The following is a 22,577-nucleotide window of genomic DNA, read 5'->3' as shown; positions in this document are numbered from 1 at the left end:
GAGGGAGCAGCTCTGGGAACACGCAGGGCTTTCCCACTGCGGCTGCAGGGCAGGGGTGCAATCCCGTCTGCTTTTCGGGGTGCTGAGCTGGAATCTAGGCCTTCACACATGCGAGGCAAGTGCTTGCCACTGAGCTACACTCCCCCACTCCGGGCCCTTAAAGCCCAACTTCAGGGATGAGGAAAGACGCCCCCACCCCCGCCACCCACCATGTCCCTGGCAGGGCTTGAGCCTCGCCTGACCTGGAGCTCTGCCCACTCCCAAGAGTCCTGGAGTCCTGCTGAGAAGTACGGGGAGAGGGGCGGGGGGGGGGGGGGGTCCCCAGGGCCTCAGGCAGAGTCCAGGTTCCACCTAGTCAGGCCCCAGCACTGAAGTGAAGAGCTGCAGGCCGAACCTGAAAACTTTGTAACTTTCCACATGGTAATAAAATAAAAATTAAAAAAAAAAATTTTTTTTCAATTTTTTAAAAAAAGAGCTGCAGGCCGGAATTGAAGCCATCGCACCGTGAGCAGGGCAGTTGCCTTGTACACAGCTGACCCGGATTCAATTCCTGGCACCCCTGTGTGACCCCTGAGCTCAGAGCCAATAAGCCCTGAACACCGCAGGGTCTGACCCCCAAAGCAGCAAGCAGACAGGCAGAAGAGAAGTGCAAGTCAGAGGGATGACACTGAGGGTTAAAGTGCTTCCCTTGGACACAGTAGATCTGGGTTCAATCCTTGGCACCACATATGGTTGCCCACGCCTGACCAGTAGTGATCCCTGAGCACTGCTGTGTTGTGTGTCTCCAAAGCAAAATTATATAATCACGGCCTTATTCCTGCCCCAGGGGCCTTAGGGGTCTGTGGGCAGCCCCTGTGATCCCATTGGCCAATGGTGACTCACTGCTCACACCGGGGGACGCTGGGGAGCATCTGTACCTCCCGGCGGGGGGAGGGGGGCTCAGTGTCATCAGGCTACACCTGGCAGCGTTCTAGGGTCCTTCAGGGGTACGCCAGCTGCTTTGGCTTGGGGCTGCACGGTGCTGGGGCCTGAACCTGGGGTTCCCGCGTGCAAAGCCAATGCTCCAGGCCTCTGAGTCACTCCCCGCCCACACAGCTTAAGTCATTTGGCTTTCTGTTTTTTTTTTTTTGATAGTGCTCAGGGCTTACTCCTGGCTCTGCACTCAGTGATCTGTCCTGGCAGGGCTCAGAAGATCAAACCCAGGTCAGCTGTGTACAAGGCAAGCGCCTCGCTCCATTGTTGTGTTGCTCTGGTCCCCGAAGAGTCACTTTGACGCAACACAAGAATGACCCAGGCAGGACAAATGTCACCCACAAACAATACTGCAGGGCAAAGGTGTTTTTTTTGGCTTTTTTCTCAGGGCAGTTTGTTTTTTGGTTTTTTCTTTTTCTTTTTTGGGGTCACACCTGGTGAAGCACAGGGGTGACTCCTGGCTCTGCACTCAGGAATCACCCCTTGCGGTGCTCAGGGGACCATATGGGATGCTGGGAATCGAACCTGGGTCGGCCGCGTGCAAGGCAAACACCCTACCCGCTGTGCTATTGCTCCAGCCCCTCAGGGCAGAGTTTTGAGGGACAACTTTGTGCCTGCTCTTCGCCCTCTCCCAGACTATTTGGGAGAGGAAAACCCAGCTGTGGCCAGACAGCTCGTCAGCATACACCGCAAGTGGCAGAGGTGGAGTTTTCACCTGTGATGTCCCAGCAGCATCTGAGAGGCCACGACCTTGCTCGAAAGAGGTAGCCTCACCCCCACAAGAAGAATGGCCTAGGAAGGGGGGGGGAGCAGAGAGTAGTACAGTGGGAAGGACACTGACCTCGCACAGAATCAAACCCTGGCACCTTGAGGCCCACCAGGAGTGAGCCGGGAGTGCAGAACCAGAAGTAATTCTGAGCACTGCTAAGTATGACCCTCCCCAAATAAATTTAATTTTAAAAACAAAAAGGAGGGGGGGGCTGGAGCGATAGCACAGAGGGTAGGGCGTTTGCCTTGCATGCGGCCAACCCGGGTTCGATTCCCAGCATCCCATATGGTCCCCTGAGCACCACCAGGGGTAATTCCTGAGTGCAGAGCCAGGAGTGACCCCTGTACATCGCCGGGTGTGACCCAAAAAGCAAAAAAAAAAAAAAAAAAAAAAAAGGGGTGGGTGGGCAGAGAGATAGCTCCATTGGCTGAGCATAACAAATGCCCCAGAGCTGCAAGTGGCCCTAAAACAAAAAAACAAAGAAAAAAATGTAAAGGAGGCTTGGGACAGACTCTTCTGAAACGCCAGAATCTGGGCCAGGGATGGCTCAAAGAGCTGCAGCACAGGCTCGGCGCGCAGGAGGTCTGGATTCAGTCCCTAGTACCCCATGGTCCCTGAAGCATCACCAGGTGTGACCCAAAAATGAAACAAACAAACAAAAAAAAAAAATGGGTCATCATAGAACTGAAGTATAAACAATAAGTACTGTGTCAGTCAAAATTTACTTAAATTTGAGGGGCCGGAGCGATAGTATAAGTGGGGCATTTGCCTTGTAGTCGACCCGGGTTTGATCCCCAGCACCCCACATGGTCCCCCAAGCACAGTCAGGTGCAATTCAAGTTCAGAAAGGACAGTAACCCCTGAGCATCACCAAGTGTGACCTCCAATACAAAAACAAACAAAAAAAGCACTTAGGGGCAAAGGATAATCGACGGGGCGGGCAGAGCACACCCAGCAGTGCTCAGGCTTACTCTTGGCTCTGTATTCAGGGACTAGAAGGGGTGCCGAGGCTCAAACACACATCAGCAAAGCCACATGCAAGGTTGGTGCCCTTCCCGCAGTCCTGCCTCTGGCCCAAGGATAACGAGTCTTGACGACTAAGTAGAGAATTGTGTGTGCATGTGAAAGGGAAAAGGAGATGAGAAGCCACGGCATCCACGCCGGTGAGAGAAGACGGTGTTCTCAGAAGTATCCCGCAACTACCCTAAGTTTGGGAATTTTTTTTGAGCTTGAGAATTTCTTTTTTAAACTTGAGAAGCACTGTGCCGAGCACTGATCTCTAGCCTGCAGACATATAGCCAGGGGCTGTGGGACCAGCTGAGGTCACCCGAGACGGGAGCCATGTGGGAGGGCCGGGTCAGGCAGACACCCCTCAAACTCCAGTTATACTTTTGTGTTGGGGTTTGTTTTGGAGGGGTCAAACCCGGCAGTGCTCAGGGTACCCTCTGAGGTACTGGGGATCTAACCCGGCAAGGCAAGCACCCAACTCACTATACTCTCTCTCTGGCCCCTCCTGTTGGGTTTGGGGCCACACCCAGCTTTGCTCCCAACTCTATGATCAAGGGTCTTGAACCAAGCCCACTTTTTTTTTGGGGGGGGGGGTGTCACACCCAGCGATGCTCAGGGGTTACTCCTGGCTCTGCACTCAGGAATTACTCCTGGCGATGCTTGGGGGAACCATATGGGGTGCCGGGGATTGAACTCGGGTCGGCCATGTGCAAGGAAGGCAAACACCCTACCTGTGGCCCTACGGGCCCAGTTTTTTTTTTTTTTTTTTTTTTTTTTAACCAGGCCTCCTTAATGCCAAGCCGCCAGCGCTGAGTCCGCTGAGATGTCTCTGGGCCCTACAGCTCTGCCACTCAACCACCACCACCTGCTCCCTGACGCCCGCCCTGCAGCCACAAACAGGCTTAGACTCAGGAGGTCCGTCATGGGTTTATTGCCAAACCTCACGAAAGGCGCTTGAAGCAGAAGACACGGGGTAGCAGCCCCCTGAGAGTGCAGACAGCAGGCAGCATCTGTCCGCGGGTCCCCGGGAGCCTGGGCAGCCGCGGGTCCCAAGCTGCCGGACTGGCCTGATCACTTAAGAGGACACTGAGGTTCTGGTGACCGAAGCGGGAGACTGAGCTAAGGCCCCTGGCCCCCCGCTGGGCGACTGGTCAAGGCAGCTGTTCCCGAGGAGAGCCGGCAGGGCCCGGGCTGAGGACGCCCAAGACCCCCGTGGCTTCACCCTAGACATGGGGCCCAGACTGTCTCCAGAAGGTGGCTTGGGGAGGCCTGAGGGGGCTCCCCAGCCCCCTGCCCAGCCCAGACTGCAGCGGCTCGGAGCAAACTCTCCCCACTCCACTCCCCGACATCACCCCTCACAAACCAGCGGCCTCGGTAGCACCTGAGGCAGCCCAGGAGCCCGAACCTGCCCCTCCTCTCAGGAAAGCAAAGTGCACAAATGACCCCCTGGCAGGCCTGTCCCCGCCCACCGGCTCTGCGAGGGCACCTGTCAGCTGCCACCGCCAAAAGCCTGGATGTGAGGCAGAGCGGGGTGGGGGGCAGGCACCCCTGTGCGGGGCATCGGCTATTGAGGACCAGGTCGGGGCAGGGAGAGCTGCAGGCCCCACCCACTAGGGCACAGGTGCTGAGCTGGATTCTGACGCCTCAGCCCCAGGTGGGGGACCCTGCAGGTGTGGGCGCTTCTCTCCGGGGCTTGTCACTCAGGACTCTCAGCCCGGACTTGCTTCTGTGGAGGCCAGTGACAGGGCCTTCCAGGGGTCACCCTGACCGGGGCCTACAAGGGTGGACGCAGCGTACAGCCACGCTTCTCCTCCGTGGCCTGCCACCCCGACCCCTGCCCCAAAGGGCACCTGCACAGCCTCCAGGCTCCCCACTGGCCCACGACCCCGCCGCTATTGGGAACCGGTGGGTGGGGCCGGGCTCAGCTGTAAACTCCTGGGGGTGGGCACCCAGATGTGGCACCCCCAGAACCCCAAGCGCTGGACCCAAGCCCTGGGGTGGTCTGGAACGACCCCAATCGCACAGGTCCAGGGCCCTCCGCGGCCGGGCGGGCGGCCGGCGGTCCTGATGCGGGTCTCCCGGGCTAGGGCACGCTGCGCCGGTACAGGCTCACGAGCTCCTTCCGCTTCTCGGCCAGCGCGGGGCCGCCGGGGGCGTCCGGGCCGTGCCTCCCCGCCACGCGGAGCTCCTGCAGGGCCTGCGTGGCCTGTCGCAGCTGCTCCACGGCCTGGCTCAGCAGCGCCTCCGCGTCCACGGCGCCCGGCTCGCCCCCGCGCACGCGGCGCAGCAGCTTCTCCGTCTGCTCCGACGCCACCTTCACCTCCAGCTGCGCCCGGTACAGCCGCTCGGTGGGCGGCCGGGACCCCTCGGCCAGCAGGTCCCCCAGCGAGGAGCAGCGCGGGTGCGGATGCGGCGGCGGCTCAGCCTGGGCAGGGGGCGTGGAGCCCGCGGGGGCCGTGTCGGCGGTGGGCGTCCCCGGGCGGCTGGGGGTCTGCGGCGGCTGCAGGGGCTCCTGTCCTTCTGCCACACCATTCACGGTCACCGGGCCAGGTCCCGGGACGGTCTCGGCGGTCTCAGCAGTCTGGGCGCCCGGAGCCGGCTCAGACACCTCCACGGAGACCCTCAGTCTCTCCGACAAGATCTTGGGCGGGGGTGTCGGGGACTGCCCGCCTTGCTTGGGCTCCAGGGCCTCCAAACCTGGCCCCGGGGCCGGCTCCTCCCAGCTCACCTTCAGTCTGTCACCCTCAGGGTCTCCCCGGCTGGGGGGCTGCTTGGGGTCACTGTCTTCGTGAGCGGGAGCCACTGAGTCCTCCTGGCTCTCGCTGCCACCGGCACCTGAGGCAGCAGGGGCCGGCGTGGGGCCCCTCTCCTGGGCTGGGGACTCTGCTCTGGATCCAGGGTGGCTCCAGTCAGCTGCTGGGGACGGCTTGGAAGGGGGCATGGGGGGCAACAGCACCTCCCGGGCCGGGGCTGCCACCCCCTGGTCACTGGGGACAGCGGCGGGGGGTGCGCTGTCGGGAACATCCAGGTCCAGGCGGGACAGGCCCTCAGACGCCGCATTGGCTACCTGTCAGGGAGACGGGCATCGTCAGTGACCGGGGACCCTCCCACCCAGGCCCCACCCCCTGTGCCCCGGTGACCCCCTCCTCTGGTCATTCCCCCTCGAATCCCAGGTGGGAACCACTGGTTTCCTGCCCCCTGCTCGACCTGGGCGCTGGGACAGGGTCCCTGTGGGTGGCTGGCCCAGAGGGGCTTCTCCGCTGCACCCACCCCAACCCCAGGGACCCCCACGTCCTCCTCTGACCTTGGAACCCACCCATCCTTCGTGGTCAGCTCAGGTGTCTGCCTAGTGTCCCTCAGGCCACTGCCCGCCCCTCACTGATGAGTGACCAGCTCTGCTGGGAGCAGCCTGAGGGCTGATGGCCACAGCTAGGGGGGGAGCGGGGGGTGAGTGTCCCTCAGGCACCAGCTCTGGTGCACCAGCACCAAACACCCCTAAAGCACGAAGCAGGAACAAGGGAGCCCAGCCGGGCTGCCCCCCGAGTGCCAAGCCCAGTCTGCTGACCTCACCTCCTTCAGGTGGACACGCGTCGGTGGCCGGCGCCGCTGGCCACGGTCGCGCGTCACATGTTCCAGGGCACAAGTCTTGTCCACTTTTACCTGGATGGGAGGACAGGTGAGAACCTGGGACTGCCACCAGGGTGGCTGGGAGGGACATCTGCCCCCCACCCCCACCCCTGCCCAGTCCTTGTGGGCAGGGCCCCGGGCCCCAGTTGCCGGCCGGGAGCAAATGCAGACGCGGAACTGCAGGGGCGGGGGTCCAGCTGTTGGCCCAGCGGCATGGGGACTGGACCTCAGGGCAGCCCGGGCTGAAGCGCCCACACCTCTCTGAGGGTCAGGAAACGGGGGCAGCGGTAGCTGGCAAGTCTCGGGGAAATGCACATTCTGGACCCCAGAGCAAGGCCAGAGAGTCAGGACAGCGGGCAGGGCGCTTGCCTAGTTCAATTCCCCGCACCCCATGGAGTCCCCTCACCGCCCCCAGGAGAGAGTGATCCCTGAGCACAGAGCCAGGAGTAAGCCCTGAACACCACCAGGTGTGGTCCAAAAAACAATAAATAAATAAATTGAATATGGGGCTGGAGCGACAGTACGGGGGCGAGGGGGGGGAGGCGTTTGCCTTGCACACAGCCGACCCAGGTTTGATCCCCTGCATCCCATATGGTCCCCGAGCACCTCCAGGAATGATTTCTTTTTCTTTTTTTTTTTTTTTTGCGTCACACCCGGTGATGCACAGGGGTTACTCCTGGCTCTGCATTTAGGAATTATTCCTAGCGGTGCTCAGGGGACCATATGGGATACTGGGAATCGAACCCAGGTCAGCTGCGTGCAAGGCAAACGCCCTACCCGCTGTGCTATCGCTCCAGCCCCCAGGAATGATTTCTGAATGCAGAGCCAGAAGTAACCCCTGAGCATTGCTAGGTGTGGCCCCAAAACTAAGTAAACGAATAGAATAGGTCCAGTGAGGATGAGGAGGGGGGATGTGTCCCTGGGTTCGGACTACCCCACCGAGGATCCGAGTTTCTGCCTCTGACTGGTGGGACGGGGGTCACCGGAGCTGAACCTTCATGGGCAAATTGGAGAAGACCTCCCCGGCCGAGCAGCGCTGGCCTGGCCACTGCTGCTGAAAGACACGGCCCTCAACCCGCCTGGCCCCGCACGGTCACTCGCTGCCTTCTTACACCCCGTTTCTCCCTCCGCCACCTTCTTAGGGGGCCACTGTGAGAGCAGCAGCCCCCAGGCCGGGGGTGGGTGGGAGGCAAGCAGGACCCCGAGCGGTCAGGGGCAGCGCACCTCATCGAAAACCTTGTTTTTGCCTCGGCTGATGCCCTCGTTGAGGGCTTTGATCCAGGACTCCTTCTCCTCGCCGCTGGGCGCCTGGAACTTGATGTCGCTGACCTGCAGGGCCAGGCAGAAGAGGGAGACACTGGCACACCGTGCACACTGGGGGGCTTCAGCACCTCGCCTCAGACCCCCAGGTCGGCCACAGCATAGCCAGACAGTCGTCCCTCAAGACCCCCTCAAGACCGAAGGTATGATGCGGGCTTCAGGAAGGGAAGGACGGGTCCTGCAGGCGGGTCACAGAGGTGCAGCAAGGACAGGCTTCCTAGGCGGGAGGCCCGGCCGGCTAACCTGGGCCTCAGGGCCCGTGACCGTGAAGCTGCAGCCACCCACCTGAGGGATCTGAGCATGTCGGGCCAAGAAACCCTCCCCACGGCCTTCCCTCTGCTCCAAGTCCCAGCTCCCTCCCCTGGGGGTAACATGCCATGCTAGGGGCACTGAAATGACAAAGGCAAAGCCGGAGAAGGAGTACAGTGGAGATGGTGTTTGCCTTGCATGCAGCTAACACGGGTTCGACTCTCAGCATCCCAATCGGTCCCCCAAGCACCACCGGGAGTAATTCCTGAGCTCAGAGCCAGCAGTAAGCACTGAGTATCCCCAGGTGTGGCCAAAAACAAACAGAAAAAGCCCTCCAAGACAAAAATAAAACAGAGCAACTCAGGAGGGCCAGAGAGAAAGTACAGTGGGTAGGGAACTTCCCCAGCAGTGCAGGGAGTAAGCCCTGAGCACCACCAGGTGTGAGTGCTCACCCAAAAAAAAAGAAAGAAAGAAAAGGAAAGGACATGAGAAGCCTGCGCCCAGTGTCCAGTAGGTGTCTAAAGGGAACAGCTTGGGGAGTGGCCAAGCCAGGGCAGGGATGAGTGACCCAGCCTGAGGGCCAAGGCTGCTGCCCATTCTCTGACCCCGGCGGGTGGCCAGTCTGCCCATCCCCCAGCCTGGTGTTTGATAGCGCCTTCCTGCCCGTTATGTAACACCGGCCCTCCGCATCTTCATTATATAACTTCCTCCTGGCCAGCGCCTCCTCACGCCCGCCCCGCCCCTCCCCTCCCCAGGACAGGCCCAGCCACATGCTCATTTGCATGACTGAGCCCTGATGCTAGCAGTGGAGTCAGAGCTCCTGAGTGCAGCCCTCAGAGGGACAGTGTGCCCAGCTGGCCCCCTGAGCCCAGGGCTGCCGGGCCCGCGGGACCTTCCCGCCGCCCAGAGGGCTGCGCCGGGCAGTGAGGGGCAGTGCAGCACTGGCCAGTCCGGACCCTTGGCCCATAGAGGCAGGACGCAAGCACCAGCCCCAGGCAGCCGCGCTCACTGCCTTGTCACCTACAGCACTCGGGGCCCAGAGCAGGGTCCACTCTGCTGCCCCAGGGGAACCCATGTACTGGCCAGAGGGCGCCCTCGGGAGGGCCGGGGAGGTCAAGAGGAATTTCCTCCTATCAAATCGGAAAGTCACTCCTGGGGCCCGAGGACAGTACAGCAGGGAAGGCACCTGCCTTACACACCGCTGACCTGCGTTTGGTCCCCAGCAACCCACAGGGGTCTCCGGAGCACCACCAGGAGTGATCCCTGAATGCAGAGCCAGGAGTCAGCCCTGAGCACCGCAAGGTGTGGCCCCCAAACAAAGAGTTGGTCCTTGCATCCCAAACCATGCTGCAGAGTCACAGGCTGGGCAAGACCCTCCCCAAGCCCCTCCAGGAGCTCAGGGGGACAGGACTGCCCACAGGCCCTGGGGGAGGGGGACTCACAGGACAGAGAAGAAACAATGGGGGGGTGAAGGCAGGAAAGAGGAAAAGGCCAATCTGGCGGGGACAAGCCAGGCAACAAGGCCCAGCAAGGCCACCCTGCTTCCTGGCAGCGTCTGCAGTGACCTCATGGCAGGGGTGTGGGGACGGGGAGGCAGGGGGAGAGGGCAGGCAAGACACTGGCCTCTTTGTTTATTTGATTAGGGGGGGAAAAGCAGCCTGGGACCAGACTGCTAGGGTCATGTGACCTCCCCAGCTGGAGGCCTCCAGAGGACGGGGAACACCCAGGGAGCGGGGAGGACGGCCATAGGAGCGCGCTGGGATGCTCTGGAGGGTCCCCCGCTCCCTGTGTTCCACGACCCTGCAGCCTCGACCACGCTCCCAGCGTTCCCAGAGTCACCCCAGCCAACCTCAAGTTTTGGCAGGACTGGGAGGCAAAACTTGGGAGGCACTCGGAGTGCCAGCCGAGCAGCTGAGAATGCGCAGTGCTTGGGGGAGAGGGGCAGCAGAGCAGAGGACAGAGACCAACTCCCGCTGGCAGTCACATGCATGCACATTCAGACACACCTACCCGCAGTCAGGTGCGCACACACACAGTCACAGGCACACACACAGTCACAGACACACACCAGCCCACAGTCATGAGTGCACACATATGTCCATCTACAGTCACACACACACTTGCATATGCATACACATACATTCACATGCATATGCATGTGTGCACACATACCCTCCCACACGCACACAGACATGCACACGCATGTAGTCAGTAGCATATGTACATTCAAATACATGCATGTGCACACCCACTTATGCACACACGTACACTTGCATGTGCACATATATACACAACTACATGTGCACATGCATACATGTGCACTTGCACATGTGTGTATGTGTATAGAATACACATATATGTGCACTCACACACATGCACACACGCACAAAATCACACTCACATGTACATGCATATACATACACATACACAGGCATTCACACATATATACACACTTGCGCATGTAGACTCATGTACACACTTGTGGCACACTCACACGCATATATGCATAAATAAGTACACACTTGTACCTGCACACATATGCACACATGTGCTGCCGATGCTCACCTGCATACAGGAGACACACAGCCAGAAAGAGCCTCCCACAGAATGAATGTTCCCCACACCTGCCCTGCACACACTCGAGAGGGTCTTGTAGGTCAGCACAGGATCCGGGGCCTCAGCCCGGCCCGTGTCTCTCCTTTCATCCAGAGCTGCCTGAGCAGCGCCACAAACAAGCCCAATGAGCTGAGCACAACTCCACACGCAGGAGGCCTGGGGGCACGACATGGTCCCCTGAGCACCATCAAAGGGAACCCTAGGGCTGAAGTACAGCAGGTAGAGTGCTGGCCTTGCACGGGGCTGAGCCAGGTTCGATTCCCGGCATCCCATATGGTCCCAGAGCACCACCAGGAGTAATTCCTGAGTGCAGAGCCAGGAGTAACCCCTGAGCATCGCCGGGTGTGACCCAAAAAGCAAAAAAAAAAAAAAAAAAAAGTGACAGCCCCCACCCCCAGCAGAGTTGGGAATAGTACACTCCACACACACACACACACACACACACACACACACACACACACACACACACACACACACAAAGGACTCATGAGTGGTTTGAGCGATGATACTGCAGGTGGGGGGTGGGGTGCCTGCCTTGCACACAGCTGATCCAGGTTCGATCCCAGCATCCCACATGGTCCCCTGAAACCCCTAGGGGTGAGCCCTCATCCAGAGCCCAGAGTTCGTCTGGAGCTGGAGCACAGCCAGGTGTGGCCCCCAAACAGAACTACTCAGGAGCAGCAGATGTTAACCGCAATCAGCCCGCGAGACGTGTGGCACCAAGAACGCGCCCCTCGGCTCGCTGTCAACCTGTGCTCTCCCACGAACACGCATCTCACTGGTCTGATGTTTCTTTACTTCGCCTATTTCCATCCGGGAGAAGTCCATCTTCTCTCTTACACACACATTGCTCTCGTTCTCTCCATTCACATCTTTCTGCATAAGCTTCAATAAAAACTATTTTGCTTAGGACTGGAGCAATAGTACAGCGGGTAGGGCACTTGCTTTGCATTGTGGCCATCCCAGGTTCTATCCCCGGCATTCATATGGTCCCCCAAGCACTACCAGGAGTAATTCCTGAGTGCAGAGCCAGGAGTAACCCCTGAGCATCACCAGCTGCGTTCTAAAAACAAAACAAAATTAAAAAAAAAAAAAACAACTATTTTGCTCCACCAAAAAAATAAAAAGAGAGGGGCTGGAGCAATAGCACAGCGGGTAGGGCATTTGCCTTGCATACAGCCAACCCAGGTTCGATTCCCAGCATCCCATATGGCACCGAGGATCGAGCACCGCCAGGAGTGATTCCTGACTACATGAACCAGGAGTTAACCCCTGTGCATCGCCAGGTGTGACCCCCCCAAAAAAAAATTTAATTAATTAAAAAATAAATAAAAAGAGAAAGAAAAGAATGTACCCTCCCACCTGAAGCCCCAACTTTAAACACCACCAGTCTCTGGGCAAGACCTCCAGTGGGAGACGTCCCCCAGCTTCTACAGAGAAGGAAAAGGCAGGGCAGAGAGCTGGGGGCTGCACCAAGAGCTAGCAGGGTGTGAGGGGAGAGGTGACCAGCAGGAGAAGGGACACAGAGCCTCCTCCCCCACTTTCCAACCACAGCGGGCACGAGAAGGTGTCAGCTCCAAAGGGCACTTTGCAGTCAACAGCAGTCTGGGAGGGAGCCCCTGGGCCTGAATGGGAGAGGGGAGCCCCAACCGTGGCCCATCATCCAGGGGACTCCCCACGCCCCACCCGCCAAACCTCGGGGCAGTGAGTTCCCGCAGGCCGGCCCAGCCCACCTTGTTCCCGGGCGATCGCAGCAGGATGAAGCGGTGCTTCCGTTTCAGGAGGGCCCGGAGGTCCTGGCACTTCTCATAGCTGGCCAGCTCCACCGTCTCCACACACTTCTGCTCATCCTGCAGAGAGGCCAGGGAGACACATCGAACCCTGCACACGCAGGCCCAGCTGTGCTGACCCCCCAGTGAGGCACCCCTGACCCCCAGCTCAGGGCTCAGGCACCGACTGACCAACATGGGACACCCGATTCACTGTCCACCGGCTGGCGGATGCCCCCAAGGCTCAGCGTCCACGTGAGACACGGGGCTCTCAGCCCAGGCGGCCCCTCGCCACTGATACCAGGTGCTTCGGGCCAAAGGAGGAGCCGGTCAGCGCTGCAGAGGCTTGGGGAAGGCCGCAAGGACCACACGGGGGGCTGGAGTGACAGCACGGCAGGTAGGATGTTTGCCTTACACGCGGCCGACCCGGGTTCGATTCTCAGCATCCCATATGGTCCCCCAAGCACCGCCAGGAGTAATTCCTGAGTGCAGAACCAGGAGGTAACCCCTGTGAATCACCGGGTGTGACCCCCTGCCCCACAGGAAAAAAAAAAAGAACCACAGGGTCTGAGACGATGCAGAGGGGTCCGGATTAGGGAACGAGATGGCACCCAATGAGACCCAGAGGAGCGTAAGAACCAGGAGTACCAGGGCGCCTGCCCTGTTGTCCCCACCAGATCCTGATTTGACTCCCCCACAGATCCCTGACTTGGGGCGAGGGACTACCCCCATGGCCTGCACAACCAACAGGGCAAGAAATTCATCAAAGCACCTGCTCCTTCCCCAGAGTACATGGAGGCCTCCACACCAGTAGGGGGAGGGAGGCTGGCTCCAGGTACAGGTCACCAATCAAGAAAAGCCTGGGGGGGGGGGCTGGAGTGATAGCATAGCTGGTAGGGCGTTTGCCTTGCACGCGACCGACCCGGGTTCAAATCCCAGCATCCCATATGGTCCTCTGAGCACTGCCAGGAGTGATTCCTGAGTGCAGAGCCAGGAGTAACCCCTGTGCATCGCCAGGTGTGACCCAAAAACCAAAAAAAAAAAAAAGGAAAGAAAAGAAAAGCCTGGGGGACATGGCCCGAGCAGCAGTACGGCAAGGAGGGCACTTGCCTTGCACTCGCGCGAGGCCCTACCCAGGTTCAATCCCGGCATCTCGTATGGTCCCCCGAGCACTGACAAGAATAATTCCCGAATGCAGAGCCAGGAGTAACCCTGAGCATCGCTGGGCTCTCCACCCCCACCCCCAAATGCTGAATCATCCCAGCCCTTTTGCGGCTCAGAAAAAAAACAAAAAAGAAAGATAGAACAGCAGACCCTGGGCGGGGGCAGCATTTTTGGAATGTCAGGCTCACTGACAGCAAGAGACGGCCAAGAGGCGTTCACACTCGCCAGGGTGACTTGCCTCAGAAAGAGGAATTGAACTAATAAGCAATTCTCAATTCCGGCTCTGGGGCCAGGCTCCCCCACCCCTGTGTGTGAAATTCTTGAACCAGCCCAGAGGTTTCTCCGTGGGGCCTTTTTCTGGTAAAGGAGGAGCGGAGTCGTTCGTGCTTAGTGGATGCGCCGTCCGTCCTGCTTCCCAGCTGCGGCCAGATGTGCCGAGGCGGCCTCAGACAGGCGGGCCAGTGCCTGCCAGCTGACGGCCGAGGGCCCATCACGCCACTCTTCTAGTTCGAGCAGCTGGAGAGGAGGAGGCCGTGAGCTGACAAAAATAGCCCCCTTCTGCCTTCCTGGCATCGTGGAATCCGGAGGCAGCAACGGCACTGAACATCTGGGGGGCTGTGTGCACACGCCCAGCCTCTCGCCCTTCCTGTCTGTCCCCCTGCCCCTCGGCTCCCCAGGCAGGGTGGACACTAGGCCTGCAAGTCAGCTCCTCCGGCGCTTGATCTGGCTGCCTAACCTCACTTGCCTGGCACAAGCATGCACTGGCCAAAATAGGCCGAGGCCCTACTGGGGAGGGGGGACAAGGCAGGAACCCCCTTCTTCTGCTCCAGTTCTTCCCCCATGGGCTCCAGCTGCCAAAGGGTGGCCTGACCCTCGCAGCCTCCGCCAGCACGCAAACAGCATCCGCAGACATAACTGCACAGCCTCCCAGGCTGGGAACCGAGAACAGACACGTGTCACAAAGAAACAGGGCTGCAGCGGGGGCTGCCTGGTGCTCCCCAAGAAAAACAGCTGCAAAGCACAGTGTGACACTCTGGGGTGGGCTGAGAAGAGCAGGGAGAGGCAGAATCCGTTTAAATGGGCCTGTTCCGTTGAAGAACTCAGAGAACACTGGACATGTTTTAGAGCATGTCCACCAAAAGGAAGTTTGGGTGCTTGTTACTTATTTGTTTGCTTGCTTTTTCGGGGGGGGGGCACACCTGTCTGTGCTCAGGGATCACTCCTGATGAGGCTCAGAGGACCACATGGGAGGCTGGGGATCGAACCCAGATTGTCCACATATAAGGCAAGCATCCAACCCACGGTATTATCACTCCGGCCAATTTTGGCGTTGGCGTGCTGGAGTTTCTGAGCAGGTTTGGTTCCAGACCCAGTGCCTTCTCTTGCTGAGCTGCCTGTCGGTTTGCCCTGCGCCTCAGTGCTGACCTCTGGAGAATGGGTCACTAACCTCTGTCCTCACGGGATCGCCGGGAGTGAGAGCATCAAAGAGGACAGGTTAGAGCTCACACAAGCGCAGCGGGGAGGGTGTTTGCCTTGCACACGGTCGACCCAGGTTCGATTCCCAGCATCCCATATGGTCCCCGGAGCACTGCCAGGAGTAATTCCTGAGTGTGTGAGCCAGGAGCAACCCCTGTGCATTGTGGAGTGTGACCCACAAAGCAAAAAAACAAAAACAAAACAAGCGCAGGTGCTGATTTCCACACTCCTTTCTGAAAGATGCAAGCCCCAGGCTTCTGGGATATTGATCCCATTACGTGGAAGCCACCCCAGAGTCACTGAGGGCAGCAGTTTTGCTGAGGAGGTGTGCACACTTGTTCAGCGGCTCTCCTACCTCAAACGGCCCCTCACCCAGGAGCCCTGGCCTGAGGCCCCCAGCTGGTCTCTCCTGCAGAGAGGCCCAGTGACCATCAGGCCTTAGAGTGACGCGTCCTTCCGGAGCCAGTACGGAGGGGCCGGAGAGCTCTGCCCGAGCCCACTGACCCCAGGCCCGGGCGGCAGCTTACCTCGCTCTCGAAGACCAGCAGCTGAGCTTGGCAGAGGAGCAAGTACCGGTCCTTCCAGAGCCCCAGGAAGCCCCCACTGCTCTTCTTGACCCAGCCGGCCTTGTCTGCTGTCCGCACGCCCCGGGGCTTCTCGCCACCCTCCTTGAGGTCCTGGAAGACAGCACGGGACACAGGGCCAGTGGGTGCACAGGTCATGCCGAGGCTGGGTCCCCAGGCTGGACACCTACTCACACTGTCCCAGGGAGCCTCTCCACACACCCCGGAGCGGCCGCTCCTAGTCCAACAACAGAATAAAGGGGCTGGAAAGACAGCACAGCGGGGAGGGCGTGCGCCCTGTACGCAGCCAACCGAGTTCCATCCCCGGCATTCCACATAGTTCCCCTTGTATCACCAGGAGTGATTCCTGAGCACAGAGCCAGGAGTAACCCCTGACCAAAGCCTGGCAACCTGGTGTGCACCCCCACCAAAAAAAACAAAACAAGGGGGCTGGAGAGATAGCACAGCGGGTAGGGCATTTGCCTTGCACGCGGCAAACCCAGGTTCGATTCCCAGCATCCCATATGGTCCCCCGAGCACCGCCAGGAGTAATTCCTGAGTGCATGAGCCAGGAGGAACCCTTGTGCATCGCTGAGTGTGACCCAAAAAGAAAAAAAAAAAAGAAATGAGCAACTGGAGAGCTAGTTCAGTGGGTGGGGCGCTGGCCTTGCATAAGGCCAAGATGACCAGACTCGATGACCAGTACCCTGTATGGTCCCCCACACCCTGCAAGGAGTGATCCCTGAGCACACTGGGCGTTGCCCGAAACACAACCAAACAAACAGAATAAACAATAACAAGGGACTTGCACGGTAGCACAGCAGGTAGGGCATTTGCCTTGTAAGCAGCTGACGCGGGTTCGATTCCCAGCATCCCATAGGGTCCCCTGAGCACCGCCAAGAGTAATTCCTGAGTGCAGAGCCAGGAGTAACCCCTGTGCATCGCCAGGTGTGACCCCAAAAGCAAAAATAATAATAATAATAACAAGCAGAACTGTGTCACCTGATCTGGGCCACCACATTACATTTCTGGGCGTGTGGAATGAGGGAAGCCTAGGCCGCACATGACCATGGGACTCTACACGTTGTATCCCATTCTCCTATGCACCTGGGGTCTCCCCCCAGCCCCCACGCTGCTCCAGCACTCACCCCACAGTGACCAGAGAGTAGAGGAGGGAGATAAAAATAGAAAGAGGGGCAGGCGCGAATATACAGGCGCAAATATACACTTGCTTCACACTCGGCTGACCCAGGTTCGATCCCCGGCACCCCATATGGTCCCCCAAGGCATGCCTGAAATAGTCACCTGAGTGAAGCCATGAGCACCGCCTGGTGTAGCCCCAAAACCATAAAAAGAAAAAGAGAAACAGGAAGAAACACCTCCGCCCGGGGCTTACAGTGTAGAAGGGCAGGATCCTCAAACACAGGGACGGGCACGATCCTCCAGGGGTGACCTCCGACCCCGGCGAGGACCCGGGGGTGCGGCCTCACCTGGTGGGTGGTACAAGCAGTCCCTTCTCTACCAGAGGCTGGGAAGGGCCTAAACCCCAGGCCTTCTCCCAGACATGACGGCACCCCAGTCCTCCAGGCCCACCCCTGACATCTTGGGGGTCTCAGTGGCCAGCTGATGTCAGGGACGTGGCTGCCAGTGGGGCCCTTTAACTCCTGGCGCCAGCCCCCAAGGCTGCTCCTTTACATACAATGGGTGTGAGTCAGAGAGCCGGTGGGGGGTCAGACACTTGCCTTGCACAGGGCCAGGCCCAGTTCTAGACTGGGTCCCCCAAGCACTGCCAGGGGTCACGCTATAGAGTCCAGAGTCAGGAGTAGCCCCAACATCACTGGGGGTGGCCCCCAAGCCAAATCAGACCAACAAAACACATCATGGGGAAGAAACATCTGTGAGGCGAAAATAAAGCCGGCAGCTGCCCAGGCACCCTGCACCAGGGCAGGGACCGCAGAGCGAAAGCACAGGCAGGAAGGCGCAGTGGGCCCTGCAGGCCTGCCTGTGTGCACGCATGCTTGCAGCGCTTGCCCAGGGAAACCGGCACTGACTAATTCTGACTGCTGTATAATTTACATGTGGCCCCAGTTAGAGGGGACCCGCCTCTCCCCAGGGGTCCCGGTGGCCGCAGCTGCCTGCGGGAAGGCACAAGCCCAGGCGGAGGATCGGGCTGAGCTGTCAGCAGCTGGGCAGGGCGGCCTGCTCGGACGGGTGCCCCGGCCAGGTTCCCTCGGCAGCCCGCCCCCCCCACTCGCTCGGGGCCCGCGGGGTCAGTCAGTGATCAGGCTCCGCCTCCAGCTTCTTCCTCAGTAAAACTAAAGCAGGAACACAAGCTGCAGGGACCGTGACCCTGAACAAGGAGGCTCTCGAAGGGCAGGCTTGACCCAGCTCTGGTCCCCCGAGCACTTGAGGAAGTGCCCCCCAGCCCCCAGGATGACGGGGTCCATGACAGGGCCCAACACACTTCATCAGCACAGGCTGGGGGACCCTCAGCAGGAGACCCTGCATCCCAGGGCCCCTCTCCTGGGGGCGGGGTCAGACTTCAGGGCTGGCGGCAGGGCTTGTGCCCCGGGAGCTCAGGGCGGGCGGGAGGGCCCACCCCACATACAGCCAGAAGAGAAAGGGGGAAGTGGGAGGGTCCCGAAGGTCTTCCAAGGGGGAATGAGGAAGTGGGGGCGTGCCACGCCTGGGTCTCACACCCTGGTAGGCCCCCACCCCCCAAACACCCAGCATAGCATCCAGCCCCCATGAGCCCTGCAGGGTGGAGCCCAGAATAGGAAGAAGTGGGATCTGGGCAAGGCCACCCCCTCCCCCCACACCCCTCCCCCCACACCCATCCCATCACCGCCCCTCACGCCACGCCTTCACCCTGCACCCCACAGCCCTCACCCCTGCACCCCGCACCCCACACCCATCATACAGCGCTTTATTCCACAGCCCTCACCCCACAGCTCTCACCTTGCACCCCTCACCACACTCCCCACTCCCCTCCCCCCACCCTCACCCTCACCTCACTCCCCTCACCCCACACCCCACGCAGCCCTCAGTAGCGCTGCAGATGCCCCGTCCCACCCCTGCCTGCGCTCTTCCTGGGAAGCTGCTGCGGGGGGGGGGGGGGGGGGGGAGAGGGGGGAGGTGAGAGGGTTGGGGGGCCGCCACCCCAAACCTCCAGCTCTCCTCCCAGGCGCCCCCAGCAGCCCAGAGACCTCGCCCCTGTTTCTCAGCAGCCCCCTTCACGACTTCCCCACTGCTCCCAGGGGTGTTCTGCGCCTTCACCCCCCTAGGAGAGGCGGCAGAGCAGCAGCCAAGGAGCCAGAGGTCCGAGTGTGGGCCCCAGGGAAGGGACCTGGGAGTGCGGGTGGGCCCGAGGCAGGAAGAGTGTGGGGTGGGGGCGCCAAGTCAGAGCCAAAGGACAGCGGGTAGGGCATCTGTCTGGCTGGTGGCCCACCCGGGTTTGAATCACCAGGAGTGGTTCCTGAGGGCAGAGCCAGGAGTAACCCCCAAGCACCACTGGTGTGGCCCAAAAAACCGCCCCCTTGCCCCCAAGAAAAGGATCGAGGGGGAGGAGGACCCTCCCACACACACACCAAGGCCCTGACCGGCCCCTGGCAGGGCTCACAGGGAAGGTTTTGTCCTGGCCACCAACTGGCTGTGGTCCTGCCTGCCCTCCCCTCAGGGGGCCCCTGCCGGCACCCAGCCCAGATCCCTCCGCCTGCAGCGGGGGAGGGGGTCCCTGGGTCACTCACTAAAATATGAATAAGTAATAAAGCGAGAGCCATCGCCATCAGAGCGCGGGGCGCAGACGGGGCCGCGGGAGGGGGCGCACGAGCAGGGACCCAGAGACAAGCGGCCCCGACACCTCAGCCACAGGCAGTTTATAGGGACACTTGTCCTGCGGCTGAAGCCCGAGGTGCCTTGTGCGAACACTCACTCCACTCCAAGGGGCCCACGGGCAGTGAAGGGACCCCAGGAGGGAGCGGACAGGGCTCTCCCCGGGGAAACTTCTAGTCTGACCCCAACAGCAGGGACCCGCTGGGCTTGGGCTCTTGTGGGCACACCCATCCTGCCAGGACTGAAAAAACTGGTGTGGCTCAGAGGGGCCCAGGTGGACCGGGTGGGTCAGGGCTGGGGCTGTCACCCCCCCCTCCGTTAGCCCTGCAGGCAGGCCTGGGTGGAACTGGGAGGAGACACACCCCTGGGTCACAGGCCAGAAAGAGCAGCCCAGAGGGGCAGAGACAGCGGCTAATGGGCAGGACCAGGCCTTTCTCTTCCCAAGGCAAGGAGCCAGTCGGCCGCCAGGCACCAGAGGGGGGTCCCAGCAAGGCTCAGGAGGGCCTGCAAGAGGCAGGAGACAGAAGCCCTGGGCAAGGAGTCGAGAGAAAGGAAGGCATCTGCCTTGCACAAAGTTGACCTTGATTAGATCCCCGATACCCCAGAGTCCCCCAAGCCCCAGCAGGAGTGAGCCCGGAGCACAGAGTCAGGAGTAAGCCCTGAGCACTGCCCACCTCCCGCAAAGGAAAGAAGCCCAGGGCCGACAAAGGCCGGGACCGGGGTTTCCAAGCTCACTGCAGTCGCCACAGTCCCCTGCAGAGCTATTTGCAGTTTCCAAAGCTTTTGCACATACATCATCGCATTTCGGGGGCACTCCCTGTCACTTTCCAGATGGGGAGACTGGACCCCATGAGCACCGGAGGACAGATGCCCCGGGCCAGACTGGTGCTTGACCGCTCATGGCGACTCCCCACCCAGGCCCGGAGGGGCTCACAGAAAGTGAGGGTGTTATCACGGGAGGGGCTGGGCAGGCGTCGTCCCCAGATGGGGAGAAAGAGAAGGAGGCAGTGTGGAAGCGGGGTGCGAGGGCCAGCCTGGGGCCAGGGCGCAGAGCTGGTGACTAAGGCTGAGGCGGGGCTAAGGGTTTGAGGTCTCCAGAAGCAAGACAAAGTTACTGAAAGGGAAAGAACAGAAGGAACAGAGTCAAGGAGGTGAAAAGTGGGGTGGGGGGCAAGAGGGAGCCCCTGGCTGTGTGGGGGGAAGACAGATCAGGCCTGGGCTGGAGCCGGGTAGTACAGCAGGCAGGGCACTTGCCTTGCACAAGTTCGATCCAGGCTCAATCCCCGGGATCCCAGATGGCCCCCCCCTGCCCCGAGCCCCACTAGGAGCGGTTCCTGAGTGCAGACCCAGGAGTTATCCCTGAGCACTGCCGGGTGTGGCCGCCCAAATAAAGAAATAAAAACAAAAAAGACAGGTCAGATCTGGTCAGCCGAGAGGGAGGGAGGGAGTGGGCAGTGAGGGACGCTGGACCAGAGGCCGGGCAGGGCAGGGCTGGCGATGAGACAAACCAGGGGCCGGGAGGCTGCAGAACCCCCCTTACTTAACTGGGGGCCGTGGCAGAGCAGGAGATGGAGTAACTCTGCCCCACATCCTCTGGAAGAAGGCGGGGCTCAGCCCAGCAGCCGGGCCAGGGGGCCAAGGGACCCCACCTGCCAGCCAGACAGCAAATCATAGTGGCCGACTGGCCGGTCTGCGCCCCAGGAGAAGGAAGGGGCCACATCCCCATCTGGAGGCGGCTGGCCTGGCTCCTCGCTCTGGCGAAAAGGAAACCCAGGCCGGGAGGGGAAGTGACTTATCTACCATCCCACAGAAAGGGAGCCCCCAGGATGTGGGGCGTGGGCGCTGATGCAGCCTGGTCCCTCCGGACTGCCCCCGAACCAAACAGTGACATTGTCTTCACCTGGAGGGGCAGAACCTGAGACTCCCCTCCCTCAAGGGACAAGAAGTGAAGTCTCCTGGATCCAGACTCCCCTAGACTCAGCCCGGTGCCCCTAAACTCAGATGGGCACTCAGCAGGACCCCCTCAGACGGGCACCCCAGACTCGGCCGACCACCCCCGGTCGCCAGGAGCTGCGGAAGGGCTGCGGACACTGGGGGGACACGGACGGGGGTCAGGGGCAGCACCCACCCGTCCCTGGGTCCGAGTTCTAGCTGAGATGGGGGGGGTAGGAGGGCTGCAGGGTGCAGACCCGCAGGGCACTGCCCAGCCAGACGCTGACACAGACCCGCACGCGCCCCGCCGCTCGGTCCTCCGCCTACTCCGCTCTCAGCCGGTGGTCCGGGCCGAGCCTCAGTCTCCCGCCAGCCCGAGGAGACGAAGCCCACCCCACGCCCAGGCTGGCCAAAGTACCCGCGAGGACGAAGTAGAATGAGCATGCAAAGAGAGCAGCCTCCCCCATCTCTGCCTCTCCCGGCCCGGCTCTGCCCGGGCGGGCTGGGGGGTCCCGATCGCGGGAGACCGCTGCGCTACAAGGGCCTGAGTCCGGGACCCGCAGCCCGGGAGACGAGTTCAAAGGCCCAGCCGATCGCGCCCTCACCTCCTCCATGGCAGTCCGTCGGCGTCTGGCCGCTCCGGCGCTGACTCCCGGAGCGGGGCGGGCTCGGCCTCCGGCATCCACGCCCGGCGGGGCGGCGGCTCCCAGCGGTCTGCCGAGCCGCCAGCCCGCGGCCCAAGAAACTTCGGGGGGGCGGGGCCAGGGGCGGGGAGAGGCTTCCGGGGCCGGGGGCGGGGCCTGCCAGGGGCGTGTCGGGACAGGGGCGGGGCCTGTAACGGGAAGCGGGAGGCGGGGCCAAAGACGGGGAGAGGCTTTCGGGGCGGGGGCGGGGCCTGTCAGGGGCGTGTCGGGTCAGGGGCGGAAAGCAGGGGCGGGGCCAGGGGCGGGAAGAGGCGGGCGGAGGCGGGGCCTAGCAGGGGCGTGTCCGGCCCGGAGGCCGGGGAGTAGGGGCGGTGGGAGCGGGGCCGGGTTGAGGGCGGAGCCTGGGTGGGGCCGGGCCTGTGGTTGGGGTCGGGTTGCAGAACTGAGACTAGAGGAAGAGGGCGGGACCGGTTGGAAAGAGGCTTCCCGGACCCGTAGAGGGAGTTCAGGAAGGGTGGACGGGGGAAGAGGACCGGGCGAAGAGATGGGGATGGGGAGGGGTTTCCTGCCCGAGTCCGCAGCGGGGGATGCGGGAGAGGCCGGGGCGGGGCCTTAGAGGTCTCTGGACCCGGGGGTG

At 61.0% G+C, this 22,577-nt stretch overlaps 1 protein-coding gene across 2 annotated transcripts; it reads right to left on the bottom strand.

Annotated features, from left to right (window-relative positions):
* Positions 1 to 3,664: 3,664 nt before the first annotated feature.
* Positions 3,665 to 22,026, bottom strand: PLEKHO2 (pleckstrin homology domain containing O2). 2 transcript variants are annotated; one of them, XM_004619656.3, is made up of 6 exons: positions 21,902 to 22,026; positions 15,498 to 15,647; positions 12,295 to 12,411; positions 7,601 to 7,705; positions 6,320 to 6,409; positions 3,665 to 5,816 (listed from the first exon to the last, which is right to left on the bottom strand). In XM_004619656.3, exons 1-6 carry the CDS (start codon positions 21,908 to 21,910, stop codon positions 4,833 to 4,835), a joined length of 1,455 nt encoding a protein of 484 aa, XP_004619713.3. In that variant the 5' UTR covers positions 21,911 to 22,026; the 3' UTR covers positions 3,665 to 4,832. The 2 variants fall into 2 exon arrangements, with proteins under 2 accessions (XP_004619713.3, XP_054982442.1); XM_055126467.1 differs by lacking the exon at positions 6,320 to 6,409.
* Between the last annotated feature and the right edge of the window lie 551 nt (positions 22,027 to 22,577).

Source organism: Sorex araneus, chromosome 2, assembly GCF_027595985.1.
Source record: "Sorex araneus isolate mSorAra2 chromosome 2, mSorAra2.pri, whole genome shotgun sequence".
NCBI classification, from domain to species: domain Eukaryota; kingdom Metazoa; phylum Chordata; class Mammalia; order Eulipotyphla; family Soricidae; genus Sorex; species Sorex araneus.
Note: the sequence above shows the minus strand (reverse complement) of the source record. Positions and strands in the feature narration are given on the sequence as shown.

Bases quoted from the DNA above. Each gene is read 5' to 3' on its own strand.
- PLEKHO2 (XM_004619656.3), bottom strand. The intron at 12,412-15,497 runs GTAAGCTGCCGC...GCCTCTCTGCAG, and splicing joins TGCTGGTCTTCGAGAGCGAG to GATGAGCAGAAGTGTGTGGA. The intron at 6,410-7,600 runs GTGCGCTGCCCC...CCTCCCATCCAG, and splicing joins AAAACAAGGTTTTCGATGAG to GTAAAAGTGGACAAGACTTG.